We start from the raw sequence: 26,496 nt of genomic DNA on the forward strand, positions 1-26,496 counted from the left end.
ACAGACAGAAAATGAGGGGAGTAGAGAGCAAACACGGAGATGGATTAACACTTGTTTACCAGGAGTTGCATAAATTACTGCTTTTTTTTTTTTAAATTACACTAAAGCCCAAGCAATAAATACATAACATAGCCTTTTAAATAACCCACAATGTCTCCATAATTATAAACACAGCCTTCAAAGTAAATTTTAACAAGAGGTTTTGCTAATGTTTGAAAACACATTGAGTTCTTCCTAGATGAAACAGACTCGGGCAAGGGAAAAGATACTATGTTTGCCTGTTTGCCTTTATGTATTTTTTTAAAATCTAATTCAAAATATCTCTTATCTCCCTGGGCCAGAAAATAGCAGAGCTTCACAACTTAAATATGTGTTAAAAATTAATTCTGAACAGATTAACTGAGTAACATTAACTGAATATGAAAAATTGTCTATCTGGCACTAAGTCTCAGCCAAATTGGATGATATCCACAGGTTTTGGGTGTGTGCTCTTACAAAAACCAGCAAAAGAATAAACAGACAATTCCTGTGGCAAGTAAAAGTACTTAAGCTTTCACACAGAAAGAGGGAATGCAAAATGATGGGTTTTAGTACAGTTTTGGAAGTAAAATCAAGCAGAATCTGAATGTGCTGTCACATCCAATCAAGGTCAAAACCAGTCTGCCTTCTTGATGAATCAATATAATACTGCATGAAGACAATGAGAAGCAGAGGATATTAAAAAAAAACTTCAGTACTTTAATGCTGGTCTGGAGTTTATGATGGGACATGGTGTGTACCTTCATTTTTTAATTATGAAAGAAGCAAAAGAATCTCAGTCATGTCAAATGGGGCTGAAGGTGCTCCTGATTTCTGAAAATGAGTCCATTTTATTTAGGTACACAAATACAGGTACTTCTCTAGCAATCCAAGTTAAAAATGTAATCTTTAAAAAATAAATACTGAGGCGTATACAACTCAAAAGTGTTGCATATGGGCTAAGCAACCTTGAAACTACCCCCATATATATATATGCCACCAGAGTGATATGTGTGAGTACAAAATGAACTGTTTGATTACAGCTCCCCTCCATCCCCAGCAGCAAATTGCATTTTAGAGAAGAATAATAAAATATGACAGTGTCTCTGCAGTGCTCCTGGATAATACCCTTCAGCTCACATGCACATGTTCATGCATGTATAGATGGGTGCACAATCAATGTAAGTCTGCACATCACATGCCCACATTAATTTGGGGAACATATAACTATTTTAGTGTCCATTTCAGTGCTAGAAATACTTAATAGTCAAATTTCACTACTGGTAAAAAAAAAATATACATATATTAAAAAAAAAGAGCACCCTAAATCTCCATTTGAAAACGTAGTTTCCTGGACAAAGAATAAAACCAGAACTGATAAATGTGTGTCATCTTTTGTCAGACTCCACCTTAGCAGTCAGATTCTACCACCAAATGGGAACTGAGAGCAGGATAAGCCTTGTAAGTCAATGCCTGGCTGTCAGCCTGAATAGAGGGTTTCCCCAAACGCCATCTGAGTCATCCCACCAGCTGTTCCTAGATGTTCAATTTGCCACTTGGCTGAAATGATCCTCCTTTTCCTCACTGATTGCTCTTACCAACTGAGATCTGGTCCCTGCACAAACTTACTCTGCCTGAGGTTGCTCCAGCTTGACCTGAATTTTCTTTAGGGCCGTGCCCTGTTGGGCATATTCCCTTTCTGATTCCCTGCATGGCTCAGAAATTCACATCATCTCCTCAATGACAGGGTATCTCCACATGTCCTTAATTCCTTACCACAAATCTGGGGCCACACTTTTGAATCCTTCTCACTGGAATTAAGTGCATACACCTTAACTGTATTTCTCAGCTATCTGTTCTGTCACTGCTTTTTCATACAGTAGGAATTTCTCTACCAATCTTACTATGGGGCTTCCCTGAGACAGTTTCAATTACCATTATTTTAATACAGTTATGTTTGCATATGGTTTGCTTGGTGGAGCTTGTGTCACTGAATCTACAAGTTATAAGCACCTTTCATCTATAATTTAATGTAGACATAATCAAATAAGATTTTCAACTGCAACACCCTTTTTTGTCCTGATACAAATCATATTTTGAATTAATACAAATACATTCTTGCATTGGTTTCTGGATGTTGATGTAGAAGGATGTGCCCTCAACAGTGCTGAAGAAACATATGGGGAAATGACAAACTTAAATATTGCTTTATATGAAAGAATCTGCAGACTTGGAACCATAAATTACTGATGTTATCTTTTCCTGATGTTTTGTATTTGATAGACAGAATTTTTTAAAATGTAAACATGCATAAATACTACCATTCACACCTAATTCACTGTAAAGAGTGCTGCTTTACAGAGTGAGAGTCCCACCTCCTATTATTGTATTACCACTTAAAATGACCCTCCTTTTGATATCATGTAGGATCAGACTTAATAACGTCTGAGCTTAAATAATCTTTATAAATTCTGAGTTCAATAATCATCTGTGACTTGACCTGGGTGGTAGGAGCCTCGTGTAGGAGTTGTCAAACCACTCCTCCATCCCATCCTCCAGAAAAATTTTCGAGACATCAGAAATGCTGTCCAAGAGCATCTCCTAAATTCTCATCTGGGCCAGGATTTCAAAGATTTTTAGAACAGCCTCAACAGTTTTTCCTATGAGTTTTCCCTGTGTCTACCAGGGCACCCATACACATGGACTTGTGGCCAAGAGCATCAGTGAAAGTGCTACCAGATCACAGGCATTATTTTCTACTAATGTATACTGTATTAAAAAAAAAAAAAGTCAAACAAAAACAACAAACAAACAAAAAGAACAAAAAGAAACGGTGATATTTATATTTCCACTTTTCCAGGTAAACAGTGGGCTGGATTTTTCTGGATGAACAATGTGCATAATTCTTCCTTCCAGCTGCGTAACAGACACATGCACTCTGCAGGTAAAGAGAGCATCCTGTAGACCAAGCCAATCTGTCTATTTCAGGGCAGATCAGAACCATGGCAGGATGATTTGGCAGGGTCATGCAGGTCAAGAAGCCACCCTTATAAATTAACTGCTGATTAAGCAGAGACTGCTATAAGCACTCTGGAGAACTCCAGCAAGGAAACTACTCCACTAAAAATAGCTAAACTGAAGCACAAATTAGGTCAGAGGTGGAAAAGGTGACTATCTTTCAAAATTGTGAAAACCTTTTCAGTATTTCCAAAGCTTTCAAGGAGGAAGAAGCAAAGTTTTTTGAAGGAAGTTCTGCAATGTTCTAGGTGCACTAAAATGAAGAGAACATATCAGTTCCTCATGGCTACAACTAAGCTTCTCAGAGGAGACATTTAACTCAAGTAATCTGGCTGTAGTATGGAATTATTTTTTATAATTTGTTCTGCACTATCATCCTTATCTTCACATCATCCTAAAATACTAAAGATATTCTTCCTTCTCCTACAGACAATAGATAGACCATGCTTGGTCTATCTATTCACCTACACAAACCCACCTTCCCTTTTGCATTTTCTTCCTGCAGTTCAGTGTCTTCTCTAATGGATGTAGAATGCAGCTAATAAAACTCATTTTCTTCAGCAATCTCCTCAACAATATGATTTCCTTAACTGATACCTTTTTGATATTTTGCCACTTTTAAATAAAAATATTTTAAAAACCCAAATAAACAAGGCTCTCCAAAAATATTTTGAATTGTCCATGGATTCTGCATTTTATGACAACCTCTTCTTTCATACAGTTTATTTCACTTGCTTTGCTTTGAGACTGCTCTCCTTATCTTGAATGGCTGATTCATCACACAGTATCAAGCTGCTGAGACTCTCAGCTTTGAAAATTCTTTTGCAATTACCTTTCCCTAGTGCTCACAAATATGGGATTATCTATGCCATTTATTGGTTCAATAAAATTCTTAAAAGACAGTGTATTCTATATCTTCAGAGTCATCTCATGACTTTACAATCAGTTGCAAATTCAGATCAGATTCTAAGAGTGAAAACTTACATCTACAGCTTCTAAACACCCAGCAGATAGCACAAATCACTTGAATATGTTTGCAGATCACCTTTGTTAAAGGTCACAAAAACATATATATATGGAAACTTTCAATTTAGTTCCAACTCAAACTATCCTTTGAAGGTAAATATTGTCCACAGAAATTTTACCAGTCACTAAACCCAGTAGGAAACTGATGTTAGAAGAGTTGCCACTACATATTTAATTCCTCTGTGTTGGAATTTGTCCTTTTTTTTTTTTTAATCAGTTGTCCCTCATCTGAGGAGCCTAACATCACCATTAGAGATGGCAGAATTTTTGTAATGCCCTAATAGTGTTTTCTGCATTCTTCAGGTTTCAGAGAAAAGTTTAATTCTGAGAACTTTACAGCAGCTACAAAGCCTAAATTATATCAGACTAGTTAAAAAAAAAAACAAAACAGTTAAAATGTATAGCATGCAATAAAAGATTTTTAAGTACCATAAGAACTCAGTATTAATTTGTCTATTAAATTATCTTGAGGTTTAATTTTTTCAATGCATATAGAAGATAGGGTTTCTAACAGGACAGAATTTGATATTTTTAAATAGAGGGAAAGAGGCAAAGTTACACTTGTTTTAGGTCACAGAAAACAGTAATTTATGAACTGCTGTAGAAAGACCACACACCCACACCACAATATCCCAACAATAGGGCTTTTTTTTTTTTTTTAAGAAGCCAATATCCAGAATAGGTGGTACTTAGGACAAAGGCACTAAGTTATTCCTGTCTGCAAGTCACCAATACTATATTTGCTCCCAGCTTTCCCAGCTCCATCCAGCATTTGCTGTCTTTCGGTTTCATAGGCACTAAAAATAACCATAATCTGAAGAACAACCTCCTTCCAAGAAAACAAACAACAATCCAAACATAAATTCAACACCAATGTTATTTCCTTCTGATGTTTTTTGACGTGATTTCAAGTTCTTCATGAAAACAACGCATGGGTGGAGTACCACGGGGCTGGAAAGGCCAGCTATGACCTCAGCTAAAACTCTGGTTAAAGCAGGAGAAGGGTCAGTGCCTTTTCCACAGTTAAGTGTTTATGATCTGTGAGGCTCTGAGGCTCTTTATGGTGTGTTACTTCCCAGTATTTTTGTTTAGATGGGTTTTTTTTTAATGATATGCGTGTTACTATATGAGAGACAAGGGGCGAATATAGAAACGTGTTCATCCTGTTTATTTATCAGTCATAAATATTAATAACTTCTAATCATAGTAGTTACAGAAAACCATGGAAATCTGTAGTAACAGGTACTTAGCTTCTGCCTGCATCTCTTGTATTTGATATGCTTATTACCAGGTCTAGAGCATCTTTACAAAGATAAATACCATAAAAATTTGGAGAAACTTAACTAATGTGGTAATGGGGATCATACAAAACAATTGCAATAAACTGCTGTGAATCTGGTATGAATATGTTTCAGTTTCTTATCAGCAGAGCTCTACTTCCTAAAAAGGAATAAAATTATGTTTTCAATTGGTTTTAATACTTACTTTAACATATCACAGCATTTCTACATTTGCTGTGTTCAGGCTTTGCCAATTAAATGACAATCACCTATGTATGTAGTCCATTAAGGACTATTTTTTATGTTTGGGATGCAGTAAGCATTTTTGGCTTAGATAGTAATTTGATCAACTGGACCTGAAATATCTATATCTACTGCTTTACTATATTTCTATTTGTGTTTATACACATATATTTACACATTATCTCCAACTTTGCACTGCTAAAGAGATTAAATCCAGACTAAAGATCTGAAAGTGCCACCAGGAACACAAGACACGTTGAAGTGTCCAAGGGCATAGTGTTCATATTGACAAGATGCAACTTTCAATATTCAAGGTGCTCTGAACTCTGATTAGCAGAGGGTAAACATGCAAACACATCTTTTTCTGATTCCCATCCATACAAACTCCTTTCAACAAGCAGGAATGCATGCAGCCCCTAAAACACTGAGCTCCAAAACACGAAGACATACTTTCAAACCCTTTCTCCTCCAGTATGGTTTCATTATATGTGGAGTCTAGAAAGTCTCATGTTCAGAGGTGCTGCCTTTGAACAGAGAAGCGACAGTTACTTCTGTAAGTTTACTGGTTAGGCAATCTTGACTTGCAAAATGCAAACTGCTTATCTGAGGAGGTAAGAGGAACTTATTCATTTGGACACCTTCCTTTTTTACGTCCTTATGTGTTCCCTTTTCCACATACACATGCACACACAATTCAATGTAAAATTAATTGATGTTGTAATAATTGCAACTGGAGAAGAGACTCCCTGTGCCCGTTTTTACTCCACTTCTCACTATTACAAGGTCACATGAGACACAGCATCACTCAGGACTGGATTCTGAAATTGTGTAGGTGATCACCACAGAATCTCCTGGCTTCACAATCATGACTTCCTTTGGTTTAGGTCAGAGTCTTATCTGGTGCATCTTGTGCTAGGTTCTCCAAAAGCGTCTGTCTCAGTCTGCCCAGCTCTTCCTCAAGGGCAACATATTGGCTTCAAGGTCTGAGTGTTTTCTTTAGAGCAAGAAAGAGGCTTATGCTAAAGTCTGTATCTTCAATCTGTATTTGAGTATCAGCCACAGAAGTTCAGATGTATGCATTCTCCTAATTTGGATGGTAAAATGGGTGAAGAAAAGGGAAACTAGAGAAATTAGATTATTAGATTATACATTATATCACTACCCAACAGTTTAATCTGATTTTGTCTTTACTGGTTACAGTCAGCCGTCACTGTGACAACAGCAACGTAGTGAATTTAAAAATGTTAAGCTTAGGATTTTTTTTCCATAGTGACTTTTTAGCACTAGATTTATCTCAGTCTTATTCTGAAGGGTTTTTTTTTTCCTTTTGGTTTTGCTTTTTCCTGTATGTGGGAAAGGAGATGATTTTCCCTGCAAATAAAGCAGAGTTTTAAAAGGGCAAATCTGCCAAAGCTGCTTATGTCCAGCATTGCTGGCGATCAGCCACCAATTCTGTCCAGTCACAGGCCAAAAAAAAAATAAAATTTGCAGAACAGATGATCAGCATCCTGTGAACACTGATTTGAGACAGAATGAAAGAGGTCAGGTAAATGCAGCATATGGTTTCAGAGACAAGTTATTGAGTTGTATCTTTATTTCTCAGCATCTCAAATATTTCTATACCAGAATATAAATCTAGATGAAAGTGTCTATAAATCTAGAGGATAATGTCAGAACCAATAGCCACTGCACACTCTCAACTATATGCAAATCAGCTACTAACAAGCTTTTGACTCTTTCTGGTTCTGCAGCAAAAACATGAAAAGTGTTGAAATACAGAACACTAAAATAAATTGCTCTCATCTAAGACAGTTGTTAGAAAAATTTGTAATTAAATGGGAAGTTTTTAGAGTGTACAGGAATTCAAGCAACACATTTTATTAAAAGAGCGCATAGAAAACCAGAGAGTTACAACTGACTAGTAGGAAACTAATTACAAGTGCTCAGGGCTTTAAATTATTTGGAAACTGAAGTAATCACCTACAAAATGAGATCCATTTATCAGGAAGAGAGGAGAAACCGAGGTAGTTCTTTACAACAGACTAAGTACAACTCTTGCTGTTGCCAGGGCGAGTGCAAGAGAATGCTGCAGGATCAGGGAAGCACAGCTCAGCATCCACCTGTCATCTAGTAATTAGCAAAGAGCCAAATCCTGACAGGGAGCAAAGCAAGTAATGGTGGTATAGACATTTTGATTGTACCCTGAACTAAAATTACTCATTCAGATGAAAGACATCTCTTTTTTTGTATGTAAGAATTTTGAAACATGCTTTTTCATGTTAATTGAAACTGAGAACAGTCCACAAACAATAACACAGTTGAAACTCTTGCCATGCTAATTTTTATGCTCAGAGATGTAAAGCAATTTCTCTTTTCTGTTTCTCACGGCAATGTTATTGCTCTTCTCAATATCCCATATTCTTTCTTCAGTATTTTTTTACATTTCTACCTATCAGAAGCCTGTATATGTTCCTTTCACTTTCATTTCCCTTTCTTTCACTTTGTGAATTGCTATGTGTTAGCTTGTTCTGTTTCCTTGAAAATACATTATTCAAAACCTTCTATCTAACTATTAATTACAAATTTATCTTTCTCATAGATCTAAGGAGAGCATTACAAGATGTGTGTGTGTGTGTTCTGATTTCTGTGCTTTACAATCTCCTTTGGCAAAACAAAGTAGCCAAGTGTTGAGAATTTTGATCTATCAACTCAAATTTTTTCCTTCCTTACAAAGAAAATTCCGTGTACATCTTCATGTAAGTCTTTATATATAGATATATATATATTTTTTTTTTCTGCATTTCCTGTGACATTAGTATAATTCAGCTTGATAGTTTTAATCATAAGCCTGGGAGAATAACCTGAACACCTTAACTGCTGTCACTAATGTTATGTTAATAATTGATGTCACTGAACATAGATTCCAGGTTTGGCCTCATTTAAAACACACATCTGCTGGAAATTAGCATACTACTTGGAGAACCCTCATTTTATTGTCATACTTTAAATAGCTGCACATTTGCAGCCCTGAGGTTTAGCATTTTAACTATGGCAAGACTAATTTCTTTTAAAGTACTGCAGCCTGTAAAACTTTGAAGTTTGGTTACTAGCATATAGTAATTTAGAATACATATAATAATAGTAATAATAATAATAATAATATTAATAATCACATAATCATGTAGAAAATGTGAAGAAAATACACTGGTGAAACTTACAGTGTGACTTTTCAAACACACCGCTGAAGATATAAGCCACAGATGTTAAGCCAAATTTTAAGTTACTTCCTATTCCTGATAACACTATTTCAGCCCTTCAACAGGAACAACCAGCTATTAATAATAAACAGGAATAACTACTTGTAACTACCAGTGGGTATATGTGGAGGTGATTTCTGTCAGTACATAAATGGGCACCTGATTTGTAAAAACATGTAAAAACATGAAGCAGTTCAGTAGTTTTAGGAATTGGAGTTCAGTAGTTTTAGGAATTGATTTATTCTTCCTGACTGCAGTAAAGGCCATGTTGCATCCTACACTTCCATAGGAGTTGGTGAGAATGAGACTTCTCTGTTTCATTCCAACCCAGAGAGTGATACTCTCTTTATCACCCTCACAGGTTGAAATGTGCTACTTCACTACATATTTGGCATACCTGTTTCTAAAGCTAACCAAAAACCAAACCAAACCAAACAACCCCAAAAAAACCCCTAAAAAATCAGCAACAAAAAAGCACATTGATTAGTTAAGAATTAGCACAATGGTTTACCATTATTTAATCTCATTCATAAATGGATGTATTTTCCTATTCAAAACTGATGACGTCTTACTGATAAATACAAAGTGTAATTTTTTTGTGCAGACAAAAGTGTGCCCGGGGAATACAGGATTTAGATGTGCTCAAGATCTCAAATACAAACACAGAGAAACAGTATAAGCCTGAACTATTAGTCTCTTAGAAACCAGATGTAAACACAACCATTAACTGTTCATGATTCCTCTCATTTATTCAAATTACTTCTGGCAGCTGATCACACCTCCAGCTCTCTTACTAACCACACAAATGAAAAGGCAGGCTCAGGATTGTGAAAGAAGAAGGATTATGCAACGAGACTTTGTACATGCTCACCAAAGTGACCAAACAAAATGCCATTCTGGAAAGCAAGACCAAGAAAGCATATTATACAACTGAAGTCTTTTCCACGATACATTGCAATGCAGAAGCAGCAGATTTTCTGCTCCTGGGAAGGTAAGCCAGAAAACAAAATCAAAATGGTCTCCTGTCTCTTTGGGAAGCAGAAAGCAAAATCTTCACAGCAAGATTTAAGGCCTTATATTCAAGAAAGATTTCATTCATTTGAATGAAAAAGCAGCAATCAATACAAAGCTTTCAATACAGGTATAGTTTTTTTAGTAGGATGAATATGTATTTTAGAAATGTAAACAAGGTCGTCACATGGCTTCACTTAATGGACATAACAATAAAGAACAAAATTAGTGGTTCCAAGATAGCCTACTGACTTTATCTCACAACTGCTGATAAACAAGAATTCAGATTTAGAAATACTAACTATGTTTATCATATTAAATAAAATTGAAAATGAAGATTTTTTTAATTCACTTTATTTGTTTGTCCATGGGTTGGATTATAAAGAACCCAGGTCTTGCAAGCTGAAGTAATGCATCTAAAGAGGTATTAAAAAATACACATCATGCCTTTTTATGGCAGTATCTATTTCCAGGTGCCCAAATGCCTTTTAAAATCGTATTCTTCCTGCAATGCACAACTTCAGTAACATGAAACAGCCAGAAATCCAGGTCAATTAGACCTATGTCCTGTCTAATAAGTCTCAAGCCAGAGTGTTTTATACTGCAACTCACACCTGCTAATATACATTTATGCCTGGAGACCTCTGATAACACAGTGGCTTGGTCACTTTTTTCTTTTTCACTGATTTGTGATTGATCATTGCATATTCCCACCTCTATCTCTCCTGTGCACAAATTTGAGTTTTGGTTGATTTAAGAATCATCTCACCACCACAGTCTGAGCTTCTGTGCCAATACATTCCAATGGGGGAATGCCAGCTGGACTACAAAGTTGAGTGAAGGGCCCATTCCCAACACTTCTTTCATTTGGATGGGAGCTCAAGCTTTGTGACTTCCATTGAAAGGTACTTCTTGTCCTCACTGTACCAAGGCACACCAGGTTCACCTGTGAGTGAATGGAATAGGGATGCCCAGGCTGCAAAACAGCACTCAGCTCCCAGCAGAGAATGACTGCGCTGGTACAACTGGCTCATAGCTGCTGTAACTGGTGATGCTGACTCTTGATTCTCTCCAGAAAATACTACATGATGCTTCTGGAGTCAAGTAAAACAGAAAATTCGTCTGTATTTGTTGTCTTGTATAGGCCAGGAGCAGTTTGCAGCATCAGAACTGGGAATGGCTTCACCACATGGACTTAGAAAAGCTTAGGGATGTCTTGGCAAATGAGACAATAAAATAGAAACCCTGGCCAAAACAAACAGAATAAAGAGATAGGTCTTTACACGGTCTCAACTGTAATAATTTACTTGAAAACGGGTTTAAGTGTAATAATTTACTTGAATTTCCTTGGGAGAATGAAAGCACAGTCGAAAAGTGAATTTACTACAAATTACCCTAAATTCTTAAAAACAGAAAAGTCTGAGAACCATTCCTAAGTAGGATTTTTTTTCCTAATATATAAATTACCGTAAGCAAGTAAATATTCCGCTTTCCTGCACTGGTTTGGCCACAAATCATCTTGAATACTGTGCTCTTGCATGTAGAGTTGGGTTTTTCTCCCCTCTGAGACCGGAAAGCTAACAGTAATACTCTTCACATACAATTGCTGTTGTAGTTCATTCCGTTCACCTTATGGAAAGAAGATTTTTTTCCTCTGTTTTAATGAGCTTAAGATAAAGTCTTTACAGAACAGCTGCTGCATTGACAAGGTCTGTGGCTTTCTCGCAATAGCACCTTAAGTAAAGACTTACAGGAAGTCCACACTGTACAGTGAGGACACTGTGCCCACCCAGGCACACCAATGGTGATTCCCAAGCAGGCTGGTGGAGGTAGGACAGGCTATGCAGTTATGGCAAGATACATGAGCTGGTCTCTAATAGTGAGGCACAGAAGGCAAGGGAGCATTTTACTACATTTGTACAGGCCTTTGGCATCTCTGTAAGAGGATGATGAATTTTCCCGGAATTATACTGGCATAGCTAAAGCTCAGTAATTTGGATAAACTAAATCTCAACTCTCGTTTAGCAGCAATGGCTCTGTGGGTAAAAGGTGGTATTAAATGTTCTAGATATATCTCTTATCTGGGTGAATACAAGAGTCTTCAGCTTAGAGATTTACGGGTTTTGCAGAGTTGTGTCACAAGCCTAACAGTGTTACAACAAGATTACATACATTCTCCATAGTCACTTAAACCAATGTACATCACTGAGGGCATAATCCTCTTAAAAGTATAAAAGACTATGTAACAAATACTGAAAAGTAATTACATAAAATCTAGTGAAATTACAGTAAAAGAATCTTCACAAATGACATCTCTGAATATGTTAATGTTTATGTTCCATGTAATGAAGCTTCAAAAGATATTTCACAGCGATCTCTGTTCATAACAATGACTCCTCAGCAGGGAAAGCATCAAAGGCAGATAAACCAGAGGGAGAGAGGGAGAGCAGGTTAAGGTATGAGCTCTTGGCCCCCAGGCCAAGCTGTGCAGGGGCTGAGCTGGAGTCCAAGAACTGTCCTCACTGTGCAGTAACTCAGCCTTTCTCCTCCTTACCTGGAGGCTGCTTACCCTGAAATATCAAGCTGCTTTTCTGCTACTTCCCTAACAGTTCTGATATTGAATTACTGAGAACTTAAAATAATCAGGATCTCTTTCAAAGTACAGGATGGAGGCTAGTTTTTTAATGTTAGTCCCAGTTTCTTTACAGCCCTTCTGCAAAGAACATTGTAAAGGAGTGGCCCCAACGTAAAGTCTACTAAAAAAATTAGAATAATAAAACTTACACCCCCAAATACTAGCAATCAAAATTTTAATTTTAAAAAGAGCTGTGCAATTAGAAGTCAGTTATAATTACTTGTAAAATGTAATAATATCTTTCAAACATCTCTTCTTAGTTTGCCATGTTGACATAAATTCCAAAGAGCTAGAGAGGGGGGTTTTGGTGGGTTTTCTTTCTTTCTTTCTTGACTACTGGATTCTTAATAAGTCATTGACACTTCCCTCATAAAGCTCCTTCTCATCTTGGATGAAAGACAGAACAAGTAGCCTGTTTTCTTGCACCCAGTAATAGATGATTCCCTTGGATACATACAACTGCCAACTAAAAAACCTCAGTGGGAGTCTAAAATTAGAACTCGGTGATATGAGTCACAAGGAGAAGCTTTGTGATAGAAATGAGGATATTTTTAAGCAAATGCAGTCTAAAGTGCATTTAAAAAATAAAAATGGCATTCTATAAAAAAGTCTGTGGAATAAATTACTAGTAACTATTATGTGTTAATTTTCATCTATGTGGTTTTCCTACCTGCAAGTATATTCTTTAAAGTATATTATCATCCTGGTAAATAAAGATGGTGAAGCTTTTAATTTCTACAAATGGGCAAAACATGATTACAGCAAAATTGTAAAAAAAAAAAAAGATGACTTTCTCATTGAAATATTTTGCCTTTATGTTACAGAAATCTCTACATCAGACCAAAACCACGATCAGTAGCTCATCTACAAAATTATTTTAATCTCTATTAATTAGTAATAAGAGGCATGTACTCCTGCCTTTTTCAGTTATTCTACTATGAAAAAACAACAAATGTGGCATTCCAAAAGGGAGCATTGTTTATGGTGATGACAATAAGCTATGTTCAAATGTAATAACACACCAAAATATATTGTAGGAAGGTATTACAACACAGTTCTGAGGAAATAGTTTAATTTTTCAAGCTTGCAGTGTATATAATAGAAATAGGAAATCACAAACCAGAAACCTGATGAATTGTCTAACCTGCATAAAAATATGTCATCAAAATATTTTGAATCTATTCTGTTTCTTGATACCCCCATCCCAAAGCTATTACTAAAATAACTGTCTAGCAGCCTGTCAGAATAGAGGGGGCACTCTCAAAAATAAACACTGCAATATTTTCCTTCTCAAAATCGCTATCTTCACTAAACCATCAAAATTGACACATAATTGTCCCTATTTAGACTTCCTGAAATATCTCTTTTCACACCAGTAACAAATATGGCAGATGTTATTTTGAGACAAAATCTTAACTGAAACAGCCTCAGATAACACTCTATCAAAACCAAAATTAAACAGCTGCAGTGTGGATGCCTACATACAAACTTGTCAAATCATAGTGAGCAGCACAGTGCTGCTGAAGACAGGTTTCTGTAAAACACAACTTGCCTGACATGTTTTGGATATCCACTATATTTAAGATACAGCATTTTAACCACCATCTATAAAATTGTCCAAGGAAGATTTTCCTCTTGCATTTTGCCTCCTACATTTTGTGCAACAAATCTTGTCAGTGTTTTAATAGTAGCATAGGAGAAAAATTTAAATTCTTGAATTGTGTTTCTTCACATCCAAATGAAAGCAATCCCAGTGAGAGACACCACCATGTCAGCCATTTTCTGCCCTAAATTTATACTTTATCCCAGATGAAAATTGGAAAAGCAACTCAAATGCAAATATATATATATGCAATTTATATCACCTGTGTGATTATGAGTGCTTTGTATCCTGGTTGACTAATCAAGTGGAAAGAGAAGCACAGATTATTTGAACAACCAGTGGAAACTGTACTGTGATAGTCAAAGTAGGAATATGTTGATTTACGTTGTTAGTTTTGTGGTCAAATCAGTAGAAAAAGTGCAAGCAAAGAGATGGCAACATTAACTTAAAAAAAAATTCTAAAAATGTACTTTAAATCACAAACTTGGAATTTGTTAATGATGAAAAACCATCTAAAAATAAAAATACAGGACCATACCTCACTAAAATACATTCTGCATTTCACATACTGCCCCAGGACTGTGTTCTCACTGAAGAGAATACAAAGTGAAAGCTAACTGCAGTTAAAAAAAAAAAAGGCAGCATATGTTTTTCTCCACTGAGATACTTATTGCACCATATGTCAAAACAGTCTAACTATATGACAAAATATTCTAATATAACATGATACCTAAATTCAGTTCATACTTTAGTCATTTGTACTACTAGTGAAATGTTTTGATCATATCCTTTCCCCCATGTTTTTGCAATACCTACAGGTAGTTCAGAACTTCTCTTTACCAGCAATACATCCGATTATTACCATCACATATCCAGATCAGAAAAAACCTGAAGTGGATTCTCACTGAACTTGTTTGCATATGCATAAAGCAGAATTAAATACTTCTAAAAATGAAGATTTTACAGCATGCCTTAGTAACTTTCCTTATGAAATATTAACTACTATTTTACTTGACTATCCCCAGGTACAGACAATCCTTTCACATGTTTTTGTTGTAGTAGATGAAAACACTGTTTTTACCCTTTAATGATCTTCTTTTCAGCTATGATGGTAGGTATGGTTTTGGCTGTCTTAACCTTCACACAAAAACCTTGTATTTCAGCATTTTGTTCTGAAATAGCATTACCATAAATTTTCTCATGCTGAAAAAATAATAAAGAAAGAGGCTGAAATCCCATTTGACTTCCTTTTGTTAAGTAACACGTGGGCTGCAAAATTATTCAGATTCCCAATTCATCATTTACATTTACTTGACCTTCTGATCATAGAGTCAAAAGTGTTTATTTTCCCTTAACACATTGCCAGTGAGTAATGCATTCCTTAGATACAAGATTTTCTCACCCGACAGACCAATATTTTACTTTTTCTGTAATTCAAGAAAAATCTAAGAAAGATTCAGGAAACAAACTGGGGCATTTCATATAGTGAAAGACTGTAAGGAAAAGGCATCAGCATGACTACATGGAACCAGTACACACAAGGAAACAGGATAGAAGGAAACCTTGATCACAGCCATGTTTGTGACATGGGGATAAAACTCAGCTGTGCAAAGATGTGCAGTATGCCCTTCCAGATCAAGCACACCTTTTCAATTTTGCTGACGTTTACGAACACGATCTTGCACTTTGGTTTTGCCAACAATAAAATGCTAAACAGTACTGAAGGAGAGACACTGCCTTTTTCCCAGGAGCTCACTTGGCCTCTACAAACCAATTCTCAACTGGTTCAGGTCTAAGGTGAGAAGAAAAAGAGCACTGGTGAAAACTAAGTTTGGAATGTGCGTGCAGTGAAGCAAGGTATGTGTTAAATTACCCTAGTTTAATGTTAAGCTATGGCTCTTGGCACTGTTGACTTAGTGAGAAAAACTAGGAAAACACCAACAAAGGTACACATTAACAAAGAGCCTATCAGCTAAACAGGAAAAAAACCCATACTGTTTAGTTAATGGCTGCTGGTATGGAAAAGAAATGCTACGCTGTAAAAAAAGGAAGGAAAAGAGCCAGAACTTAAGGTGAAGAGGACGAGGGAAAGAAAGGAAGGACAATGCAGGAGAAAAACAAACCCACAACATTCTGTGAACAGTGCTAACGTAAGGAAAGCATAAAACTTCAGAAGATGATAGCCATTTGTATGTAATTTTACATAAAATAAGGACTGGGCTTGAAGCTAATTTGACCTGCCTGTATTGAAGGTTCTCTGGAGTGTATGTGTGGTACTAGAACGATGTCTCCTTTCCAGCATGGTTAGTCTTCACGTTGCTTGCTTTCCCTCCTTAGCTGTTTCCTACACCATGAAGTGTCTCTACAGAGACTTTACAAAACCCCAAAATACCCACAATCTAAAGCGAGCTTAAGAGCCTAATAAGAACAATGGTGCAATCCAGAAAAAACGAAAGATGGAAAAGAATTTTTTACACTTCTCTATCATTTGTAGAGGGTTTTTTAAGACAACAAAATTATTGTCTTGTGACATTATATTCTTTAAATTGTTGTACTTTGTACACTCTAGAACTGGCTTTACTGCATGGAGTTTAAATGGATGAGTCTCAAAATACCAGTTATACGACAGCAACCTTATTTGGGTGGCACATATGTTTACAATCTAGTGCAGACTGAATTTCTGGTGATCAGAAAAGGAAAAAAGTGTCCTGTTTGACTAAATGGACCACCCAATAATGAACACAATAATACTCACAAAAGTCTTCATTCAGAGTACTAAATGAGAAACTGGAAGGAAAAAAAAAAACACAGAGAGATGGAAAAATGGGAATTAGAAAAGCCTATGCTACAGTGACTGTTCAACATCACCTTACAAGAACAAGTCAGCATAATGGAATAACAAGGTCCTGAGGAATGGGACAAATGAGACATTTCTTTTTTTCAGGGTTTTTTTTTCCTTCAGACCAGCATTAGCGCAACTGCAGTTTGCCTGCAACAGTGCATACTAACAGAAAACATTTCATTTCATTATGGCAGAGATTAGAAATTCATAAGAGATTTACCAGCCTGTCCTCCAGCACTCTTTGGTTTGATATTTGTAGCTATCAAAGATGCTTTACGAACCTTTAGTGTACAGTTACAATGCCAATGAACTTGCACTTCCTGTAGGCTAAGGAGCAGTGCTTTTGTGCCAACCGGCTTTAATTCCCAGAATAATCCAAAAACCAGTCCCAGGAATTTAACTCATATTAATGTGCACAATAGCTCTACTCAGGTTTTACGGATGCTTTTATAATATGAACAACTAGGAAGCATAAGGTACTGTACAAAACCTAGAACCAGCAAGTTTGTCTTGGCTGTTTGTCCCAGGTGAATTTCTGAGCCAGTGATACACAACATTATTCAAAAACTCTGTATATGTGCAAGTATCATAATTACCAAAGGGAAGTGACTGGAAATATTTATATTAAAAAACCTAAATAAACAAATAAAAAACACCAACCAACACAGAATCAACTTTGTTTCTCGCTGACAGATTTTAGGAGAGCATATATAGTTGTGATCACTAAAAATGTGTACAGCAGATATTTCAGAACTGGTGTTGAGAATCCCAGTAAAGAGTGGCATTTTTCTGGTATTTCCTATGCTCTCCCACCACAAGCACTCACTGGAAACCTGTGAGGCAAATTTAAGAACAACGTGGAGGAGGGAGCACAGCTTGCTTTACCTCTCAATGCTGATGCATTTCCAGCACTGACATTTTGCAGCACTGTCTAAACAGTAACACACAAGAACTCTCCTGCCTCAGCTTCCAGCCAGGTACAAAAACACGTGTAAAGCACAACTGCTGCTCTGCACTGACTGAGGATCCCCCAAACCAGTGCCATTCCTGTTATACCTCGAATGCTGTCAGCTCCACTCTCACCTTGAGCTGTGCAGCCGGCTCTGCACTGACTCTGGGCTGCCATGCCAAGAAATATCTCTGTGCTCCTATGCCCATCTACTCCAATTTCAGCTGACTATAATTTCTGAAAGGTGGAGCAACCTCAATACACAAGGGCTTAGGTAGTCGCAGTGCAGACTGCCTGCTCATCCATAATGCAGAACTACAGACTAAAAAAAGATTTAGGCTCCAAGCACTCTAGCTTTGGCACAGGTGATTTATTGAAATAGTGCATCTGCAGCAAAACTCAGATCCCATCAATAGCAGGCTGAGCTGATTTCATCTGAGAAGCAAATAATTTAGTTACAGCTACAACTTGAAATTAACATGTGACACCAAATTTCCATTTAGTTTGTATGTTTCCCTGTCAAATGTCTTCACTTCAGAATTCATATAACTATTTTTGCCTAATTTCTAAAAATAAAATAAAGACATTATAGCAGACTGAACTATGTATCAGATTTCAGCAGAGCCAAACATAAAAAAGGAAGAAAAAGTGTAAAAAAAACCCAAAATGCAAATAAACAGAACAGCCATTTTGTCAGCAACAGCTTTACAGATGTTTAGAAAGCACATAACAGTCTGATAATTAATGGTTCCCATGCTCTGTAAATACTTTCTGCAGCATCCTCCTTATACATTGCTTCAGAGTACCAACCTGAATAAACACAATTCATCTCCCTGATGCTTTCCTTTACAATATGTCTCCACAACCTTTGAGTACATTCCCTCATGCATTTCTTCATATTCCTCAGAAGATCTAACAGTTTCATAATTACTCCATTTCTTGCTCCAAGTCTCACAGTATTTGTTTTTCTGGAATACCTGCTAAGAACGTGAGATCATACTAATGTATAGTATCCTGTGATATACACACACTGTACCCTAAGACCCCTGCCTGCTCTGGGGGCAAGGCTGCCTCACTGTGCCTTTGCAGTCTCATTCAAATCTACCTGGAATGTCTTAGTCTAATGCTTAAACCATAAATCCTCTGAGCACTAAATATTTCCCCACTCTATGTTTGTTGGCACTTTGAACAGCCATTGTCCAGCATTGTAGCTTAAGAATTAGCAGACATAAAAACAGAATGGGAACACACAGTAAATGTATAAAAGGCTGAATAAAATCAACCAGAACCACGTTGGAATTGATGAAGTGCTGTAGCAGGTAGAAATAGGACAGACTCTTCCACAGATCTACTGAGGCTACATGAAAATCATTGGTACAGTAGCTGGTGGCTGGGAAGCTAAATTCAGATCTCCTGAACTGAAAAACAATAAATGGAAGGAAAACCCACGAGCAGATTAAGCTTCCAGATTTAGAGGATGCAGAAGGGGGTAACAAAGGTTCTGGGCATACAAGCTTTTGTTGAAGTCAGCTGAAACTAGTCTGTAGAGGAAAGAAGGCCAGGGATTTATGGTCAAGTTTAAAAGTTAATAAGAGTGCAATCTACAGCAGCACTGACAATTTGTTTCTAGCCAATATCATTATTTGAATTTAAAAAAATGCAAATGCAAGCTTTTAGCAGCAGCAGTTAGGTGTATAACTTCTAACAAAACACAATACATTTATTTAGCAATGCTATATTATAGGAACATAAAACCATAATGAATATTCAAAGAATATTGCAAAGACATCCTGTGATGTGTTATCTAAAAGGTCATCAACTTGAGCACTAATAACAAGCTCACTGAGCTATGAATCCCTCAATGATTAACAATATAATAAAGCTGTTCTCATTGCTAAACTAATACAAAATAGCTGTTCTCATTGCAAAACTAATAAATATTAGTTAAATTTTTAAAATTAAACTTAAATATTAATTAAATATTTATCAGTATAAAAGATCTACCAGATGACTTTGTAGTTGAGAAAAGGATTAATATCTTTTCTACTCTCTTTCTATGAGAAAACTGATACACACATCAGATAACCTCGGAGAAACAGAACCAAAACCAAAGTCTCTTAAGCTTCAATTCAGTGTACTGTCCCATGGAGCCACATTCATGTCAACTGCTTTGAAGCATCACTGCTAATGCTATGCCAAAGGACACATATAATCACAGGTCTTTAGATATACTACAATCACATCCCACTAGATGAGTTTAGAAAAGTTACTAAACTTCAGAAGTTTTGTTCTGACTGTTCAGTATAGTAGAAAACAGGAACTTCCTTTTACAAGGGCGCACCACAGATAGCCAGCCCAAGTCAGTCACTTACCTTGAAGGCGTTGCATGACATTGGCAATGTCTCTTGATCTTGCCACTAGTCGGGATGAAGCCATGACCTCTTTGCAGCGAGTCCACTTCCCCTAACTCAACTCTCCCTCCAAGCTGTGGAGCTCAGTGAGACGAGGATCTCGGATGGTTTCCTTTTAGCGTTCAACCCTCAGCTGTGGTAGATCATCCCTGGGCCAGTCAGACAGCTCCAGTCCAACGCTGGCCCCCATAGGGCTGGGGCAAGGCAATGGTAAACAACCTCAACGCCTGAGAAAGAAAGTACCAAAGTTTAGAGGAAACCTTTACCAGCTCTGAAAACTAATAAGTCTGAGTTTCAATAGCTATCTTTACAGGTTTGTGTTTTAGCAGTAGTGTGTGCCCCAGCCAGAGACATAATTAATGCTGAAAGCTTGCTTGGCAATCATCAAGCAGAATGAAGCTGCAAAAACAAATCATTAAACACAACTGGCAATGCACCAGACATCAATGCTTTCCCGAGGATGCTTGTGGATATTGTTTTAGAAATAATAATAATTTTATATTTATTAAAAGTAATACTGCAATACTTTTTAACATAGAGACTACTAAGCCAAAAAGAAAAACAAAACCATTTGTAAAAATCCAAAACCTGTACAACTCTCACTCTTCTTCACCACTATAGGAAGGAGCAGAAACAGAAACTCATTAGTCAGAATAACTCCTAACTCCACTTGACAATGTGGTCTGAAATACTGAGATTAATATACTTCATTATTAAATAAAGTTGTATTTATATTATTTTTTTTTGTATAACGATGCTGTCTTTTGTGTCATTTAACATCAAAAGCTGTGAACTGGAACTGCTACACGAACACTGCTACAATTTTGCATCTATAATAAAAATCTATGCGACTATAAATCTGGTCTAAAAATAATCTAATTAGATTTTTCAGATAATACTATCAGTAACATCTTATCTTCTGAGGAACAAGTGCATGTTGTGTGTGTATGCAATGATTTCCCTGAAAAGAAATGTATCGACACCAAGAATAACTGGATTCATACCATACACTCTGAGTGCACCCCAAATTCAAGCTGATATGCTTGATCAATATCCCAAATGTTCATTTGTGTTGTGCACTTTCCTCTCTTCCTGGCCCCAAGGTCTGTCAGAGAATAGAGTCTTCCATTATAAGACAAGCCTTAGGCTGCACAGCTTCAGGGGCGATGAACTGTCCCAAAGGAGCTGTGTCAACATGTAAGGGCAGCCAGAGGAAATGATATTTCAACATTTCCTTTTCTAACCCTTTAAACCATGCCTGACCCAAAGTACATCCTGCTTTCCCTCTTATTGATGTTTTTATTGTATGTTTACCTTGTATTTTAGATGCCCAGATGCTGCTCAGATCAGCAGCCCCAAGCTGGCTTTAAATCGGTGGAGCTGAGGCAAGCACGCTTCTGATGGGCCACAGGGCAGAACAGATTGCGAAGTCCACTCATGTCTTTGGGCTGTTCTCTTGCAAGCCATGGCCCCTGTGGTACTAATACCTACTCCAGACAAACTGCTGCTGTTTTTACACATGTCTACACTTTACATGACACCTGGATGCTTTTATACATACATATATATATATATATATATATATATATATATATATACACACCACTCTCTTTCCATGTGTGTCTGCTCTTTCCCTTAAGGACCTTCTCCCCTCCATAGCCCTTCCCACCTTCCAGGCTTTTCCCCACACACTTCTTGGGGTGCACAGGGACTCTGCCTATCAGTCACCACTTCCCAAGCAGGGAGAGGCACCCTGGCCTCATCCTTGTGTCAACCAGGCATGAGAAGGTGCCACCAAAACACCTTTCAGCCACAATGCTGACTAGGGCTGATGGTCCCCTGGTGTTGCAAAATCCCTGCAGAGAGCATCAGCAACAGCACACCAAATAGCACCTGACTGAGTGGATGGGGAGCAGGAGGAGGATTTCTGTTGCTTGTGCTCACATATGACAGCTTGGTGAACTTTGCTTCCCCTGCAATATTTAAATGAAACATCAGCTTTCCTAACCTCATCCAAACCAGAAATATTTGTAACACAGCGGGTTACATGTAGCCTTGTTTCTGCAGCAGTGGCACTGCTAACATTTTGAGCAGTACTGTAAGCTGGGTACAGCCACTTCTGGTAGCAAGCTGCTAGACTAATTTATGGGCAGGGATAAGGGGTATTAAAAATGCCTCGTCTGATTGGGTTTTTGGCTATCAGCAGTAACAATATCAGAACACCAGTCGAACTCACACTGTGACAGAGCTGGCATAAATCAGCTGTACATGAGCAGATTTACAGGAGCTGTGGAACATGCTGATCCAAGTCCAAGTTAAAAGAGTCTGGGAAAGTGTTATGAAGATGTATGTTCAATACACTCATACAGCAGGCTGAGTCACTATGCAGCGATAAATGGCAGACTTGCAATTAATAATTTATTTAGCTGATATTAAATTATATGCTGCATAAGAAGAATGTGAGTTTCTAAATATGGCTCCTCATTCAAAACCTCCTTTACAAGCAGTGGGAATTAACTCATTTAAAGGTGACACTAAGTACAGGTAGGAAGGAAAGACTCTCATGTGCCAAGTCACCTCCACAGGCAGAAAACCACAGCTCAGAACACAGCAAAATGCCTGCAGAATAGGTGAAACAAAGCTTCATGCACCCTTCTCACCTCTCTTCAAGCAATACCTAATGTTTCACAGAACAAATAATCCTATGTGGACAGTCACATGTTCAATGTATGTAGAGTGGGAATTTTCCATGGCTTTTATAAATACTTAAAGCCATAAACAAAATATTTTTTTTTCCTGCTGAAAGATTACTTTTTTCAGATTTTTAAGCATTAAAATCTTAATTATTTGCATAGTTGCTACATAAAATAATGTTTAATAAATTGAATGACTTTTAAATTTGTGTGTCAGACATAAAGACATGTCTTCAGATGGATATGCTTTCAAAATACATAGGTTTTTAATAAAGTGCATGGCTTAAATCTCTTAAACCTTTGCCTGAAATAAACCTGAAGCTAACCCTGAATATGAGCTATTCCCAGATTTAGCATTCAACAAGTAACTATTCAATTTTTTTTTTAATCTGAACATACATGGAATCAACACACAAGAGTGAAAGAGGGTTTGCATATAAATTAGGTAAATCTTTTATTACATTTGCTGCTTTTCTGGATTTAATGGATGAAGTTATACTGACACCATTTTCTTGTATTAATATACCAGTCCTGTGGGTTTAGATGAAAAGAGGAAACATGAACTTCGCTCATATAAGAGCCATTGGGATTTATTAAATTGCAGTTTACAATTCTCTGGATTATTTTGTTCCTCTCTTCAAATGCCAGGAAAGTGAGATATCTGTGCTATGGAAGAAATAAGAAAAACACCACATCTATTGTGGGCTAACTTTTCTGGGTCCCCTGTTTAATCCTCTTTTTCTCATTGTGCCCAGGAGCACTTTGAATTAGAAAAGATATTTTCCTTTTATTGGTGAAACTAGAATACTATTGGCAAGGCCAGATTGTAATTTATCTTTTAAAGTTTACAAAACATATTAAAGGCAAACAGACCTGCCTGTCAGCAGTGTGGTTCCAGAAAAACAGAGACATCCGCTAGGTGCAGACGACATATGCAATGTGCAACAAGGGCTGAAGATAAACCTGACCAAGAAGAGGTAAACAATTCTGACTGTACTTCATGTAGCCACAAACTGCAGATTCCAGATGACCCCACCAGTGGTTCCTTCCGATCTTAACCATTCTGTGATTCCCAGTACACCAGGCTGATGCCACATATAGCAGCCACGAGAAGAAGCTACTGATGTGAAAGTATGGCTGTACCTGAAAATACTCTTTTAGACTTCCATTATAGCACCAGAATAGATAAAGAAACTCCAGATAAACAAGGATAAACAAACAATAAACAAAGATATTGAAGAGAGCAAGAAATAGACAGGGGCAGGCAGTGAAAGGACTGTTTCTAATCTAGGACATTTGAAAAAGAGATTTGAGAGGACAATAAACAGAGTAATAAATTCAAGGAAGTCCTGCAGCTAGAAGACATTTACAAATCAAATGTTACACAGATACAGTGGAGTAACTAAAATAACTGTAGCATATGAAGTGAACAGAATCTCAGGAACAACTAAAATAAGGTCAAGTGCTGGGGTGCCATTATATATTAACAAACAGGCAGACTTCCCTGATAAGCAACAGTTGCACAGAACTGATCAAAGGAAAAAAATTCAGGAAAATAATTTCCAAGCCTAGTTTACTGCTGTAGTGCTAGAAGTCCACATTGATCCACAGATTCCCTTTCTGAAACAGAAGAGGTCTTGGAAATGCTGCCAGGTTGATAGACACTACTGGAACAGATGCAATTCTATGAGACAGCAGTGAGTCTCCTGCCAGTCAGGAATAAATGACTCACAGAAAGATAGGAACCAGAATTTTCTGGAGGTTATAACTGTGTTTTTAAACAGAAAATAGTCAGAAAAATAGCTGGTTTAGGTTGGGTGTTAGTTGTTAGTGGGAAGAAAATGGTAATCAATAGGAAATAGCTCCAACTAAGGAAGTGATTGACATTGTGCAAAATATTACAAGAATAATCCAAAGCATTTGAGGAGGTCAGAAGATGATCTAGAAACACAGTGCTTAAAAAAGAAATAAAAGGGAAATCAGCAGAAAGGTCAATTAGACTGAAAAGCACAGCACCTCCCCTGTGAAGCAGGCTGGGGTTTTCTTTAAATCCAAAGTCTAGCAGCTTTACACCTGTTCAGAACAGAATAAAACTGCTCCAGATGTAATTGGAAAAGCCATCACTCAGAAATAAGTGGGCAGAAACAGAGCATGAGAAGTGAAGAGCACTGCCATAGTGCGTGCTGAATACAGGCTTGAAGAGAGATGTGCTAAATGACCATCTGAGAAATAAAGACAGCAAGCAAATGTTTTTTTAGCCAAATAAGTAAAAAGAAAATAGAAAATAACATCAAGGGGAGATTTGCTTCAATTAGTATTATACTGAGTTTTCCACTGAAGACATTTCTGATAGACAAAGGCATGACGAAAAATGGAAGCAGTGCCTCTTAAATAAACTCAAAGCTAAAAGTGGAAAAACTCAATAAAATTAATTCCACGATATTGATAAATGGTAGATTACATATTGAGAATCCATTTGTAAATTTATTTGAATACATCTGTCAAGTTGCACTTGATGCCTACTGGATATATAAAATTCAGGGCTAGGATGAAGAAGTGGGGTAGAGTGATCCAACAGGGGTCTTGTATTTTTCTCAGAGAAAATGCAGTATCTCCTCACTGATCTTTCAAAATCCAGGCCAACAGAGGAGTCCCTTTGGTAATTTTTTCTGACAGCTGAACTGCAAGTTTGCAGTTGGTCGCTTGAACCCAATTCAGCAGAAGTGCATCAGTGGATACTTTCTGGAACTTTCCCAAAGGCAATGGGACATAACTGCACCACATAAGATCATGGAAAATGCAGTTTTGGCTCTGAAAGGTGTTTTTGATGGTTGAATACCAACATTGTCAATCTGTGCTTCCTTTCTCTACTGACAAAAAACCGCATTGAAACAGGAACACTGAAACACAATGTTCTTTCTCACTGACCATCCAACCTCACACTGACTTAATGTGCAGTAACTACCTGGAGGTATTAAAATTTTATTTTCTTGGGGAATGTGGGGCAGCAGAGAGAGAGATTTAGATCCTTTCTGGAACTCCAGATTATTTAGGTTCATCTAGGTATCCTTAAACATAATTTGGAGTTGAACAGAAGTTTTTGATTCTGCAGAAGTGTGAAGGTCTTGCAACAGCAATTAATAATTTTCAAGTTCAAGGTAAATTTGCACATCTGACATTTACATCTATGGCATATATTTCACACAATCTTCTATGTTTTACCTACCTTTGCACTCCAGTATTTAAAAAAATATTTGTAGGATCCTAGTCATGCATATACCTATGTATGTATGTATGTATGTATTTACATTTCAGCAAGTGAGCATTTTATTATCTACTTTTTATTAGTATTTTTGTAAGATGGATGAAAATCCAATGTTATGATTCTTGTCTTGAAGGCTGTAATTCCATTTGAACATAAAATACAAACTGTTCTAGGAGAAAATAAAAGGCAGAGACTTGCTTTTTTTTAGGAAAATTGGCGGAACATACATTTTTAGATACATGCAA

At 37.0% G+C, this 26,496-nt stretch overlaps 1 protein-coding gene across 2 annotated transcripts in view; it reads right to left on the reverse strand.

Annotated features, from left to right (window-relative positions):
• The window catches only part of SYNE1 (spectrin repeat containing nuclear envelope protein 1), a 291,288-nt gene that overhangs the window by 261,354 nt on the left and 3,438 nt on the right, over window positions 1–26,496 (reverse strand). For both annotated transcript variants that reach the window (XM_064413327.1, XM_064413326.1), the window contains exon 2: window positions 20,255–20,520. In XM_064413327.1, coding sequence (XP_064269397.1) covers window positions 20,255–20,318 — 64 coding nt within the window. In that variant the 5' untranslated portion in view covers window positions 20,319–20,520. The remainder of the gene's footprint in view (window positions 1–20,254; window positions 20,521–26,496) is intronic.

The sequence above is a fragment of the Passer domesticus genome, chromosome 3 (assembly GCF_036417665.1).
Source record: "Passer domesticus isolate bPasDom1 chromosome 3, bPasDom1.hap1, whole genome shotgun sequence".
NCBI lineage: Eukaryota > Metazoa > Chordata > Aves > Passeriformes > Passeridae > Passer > Passer domesticus.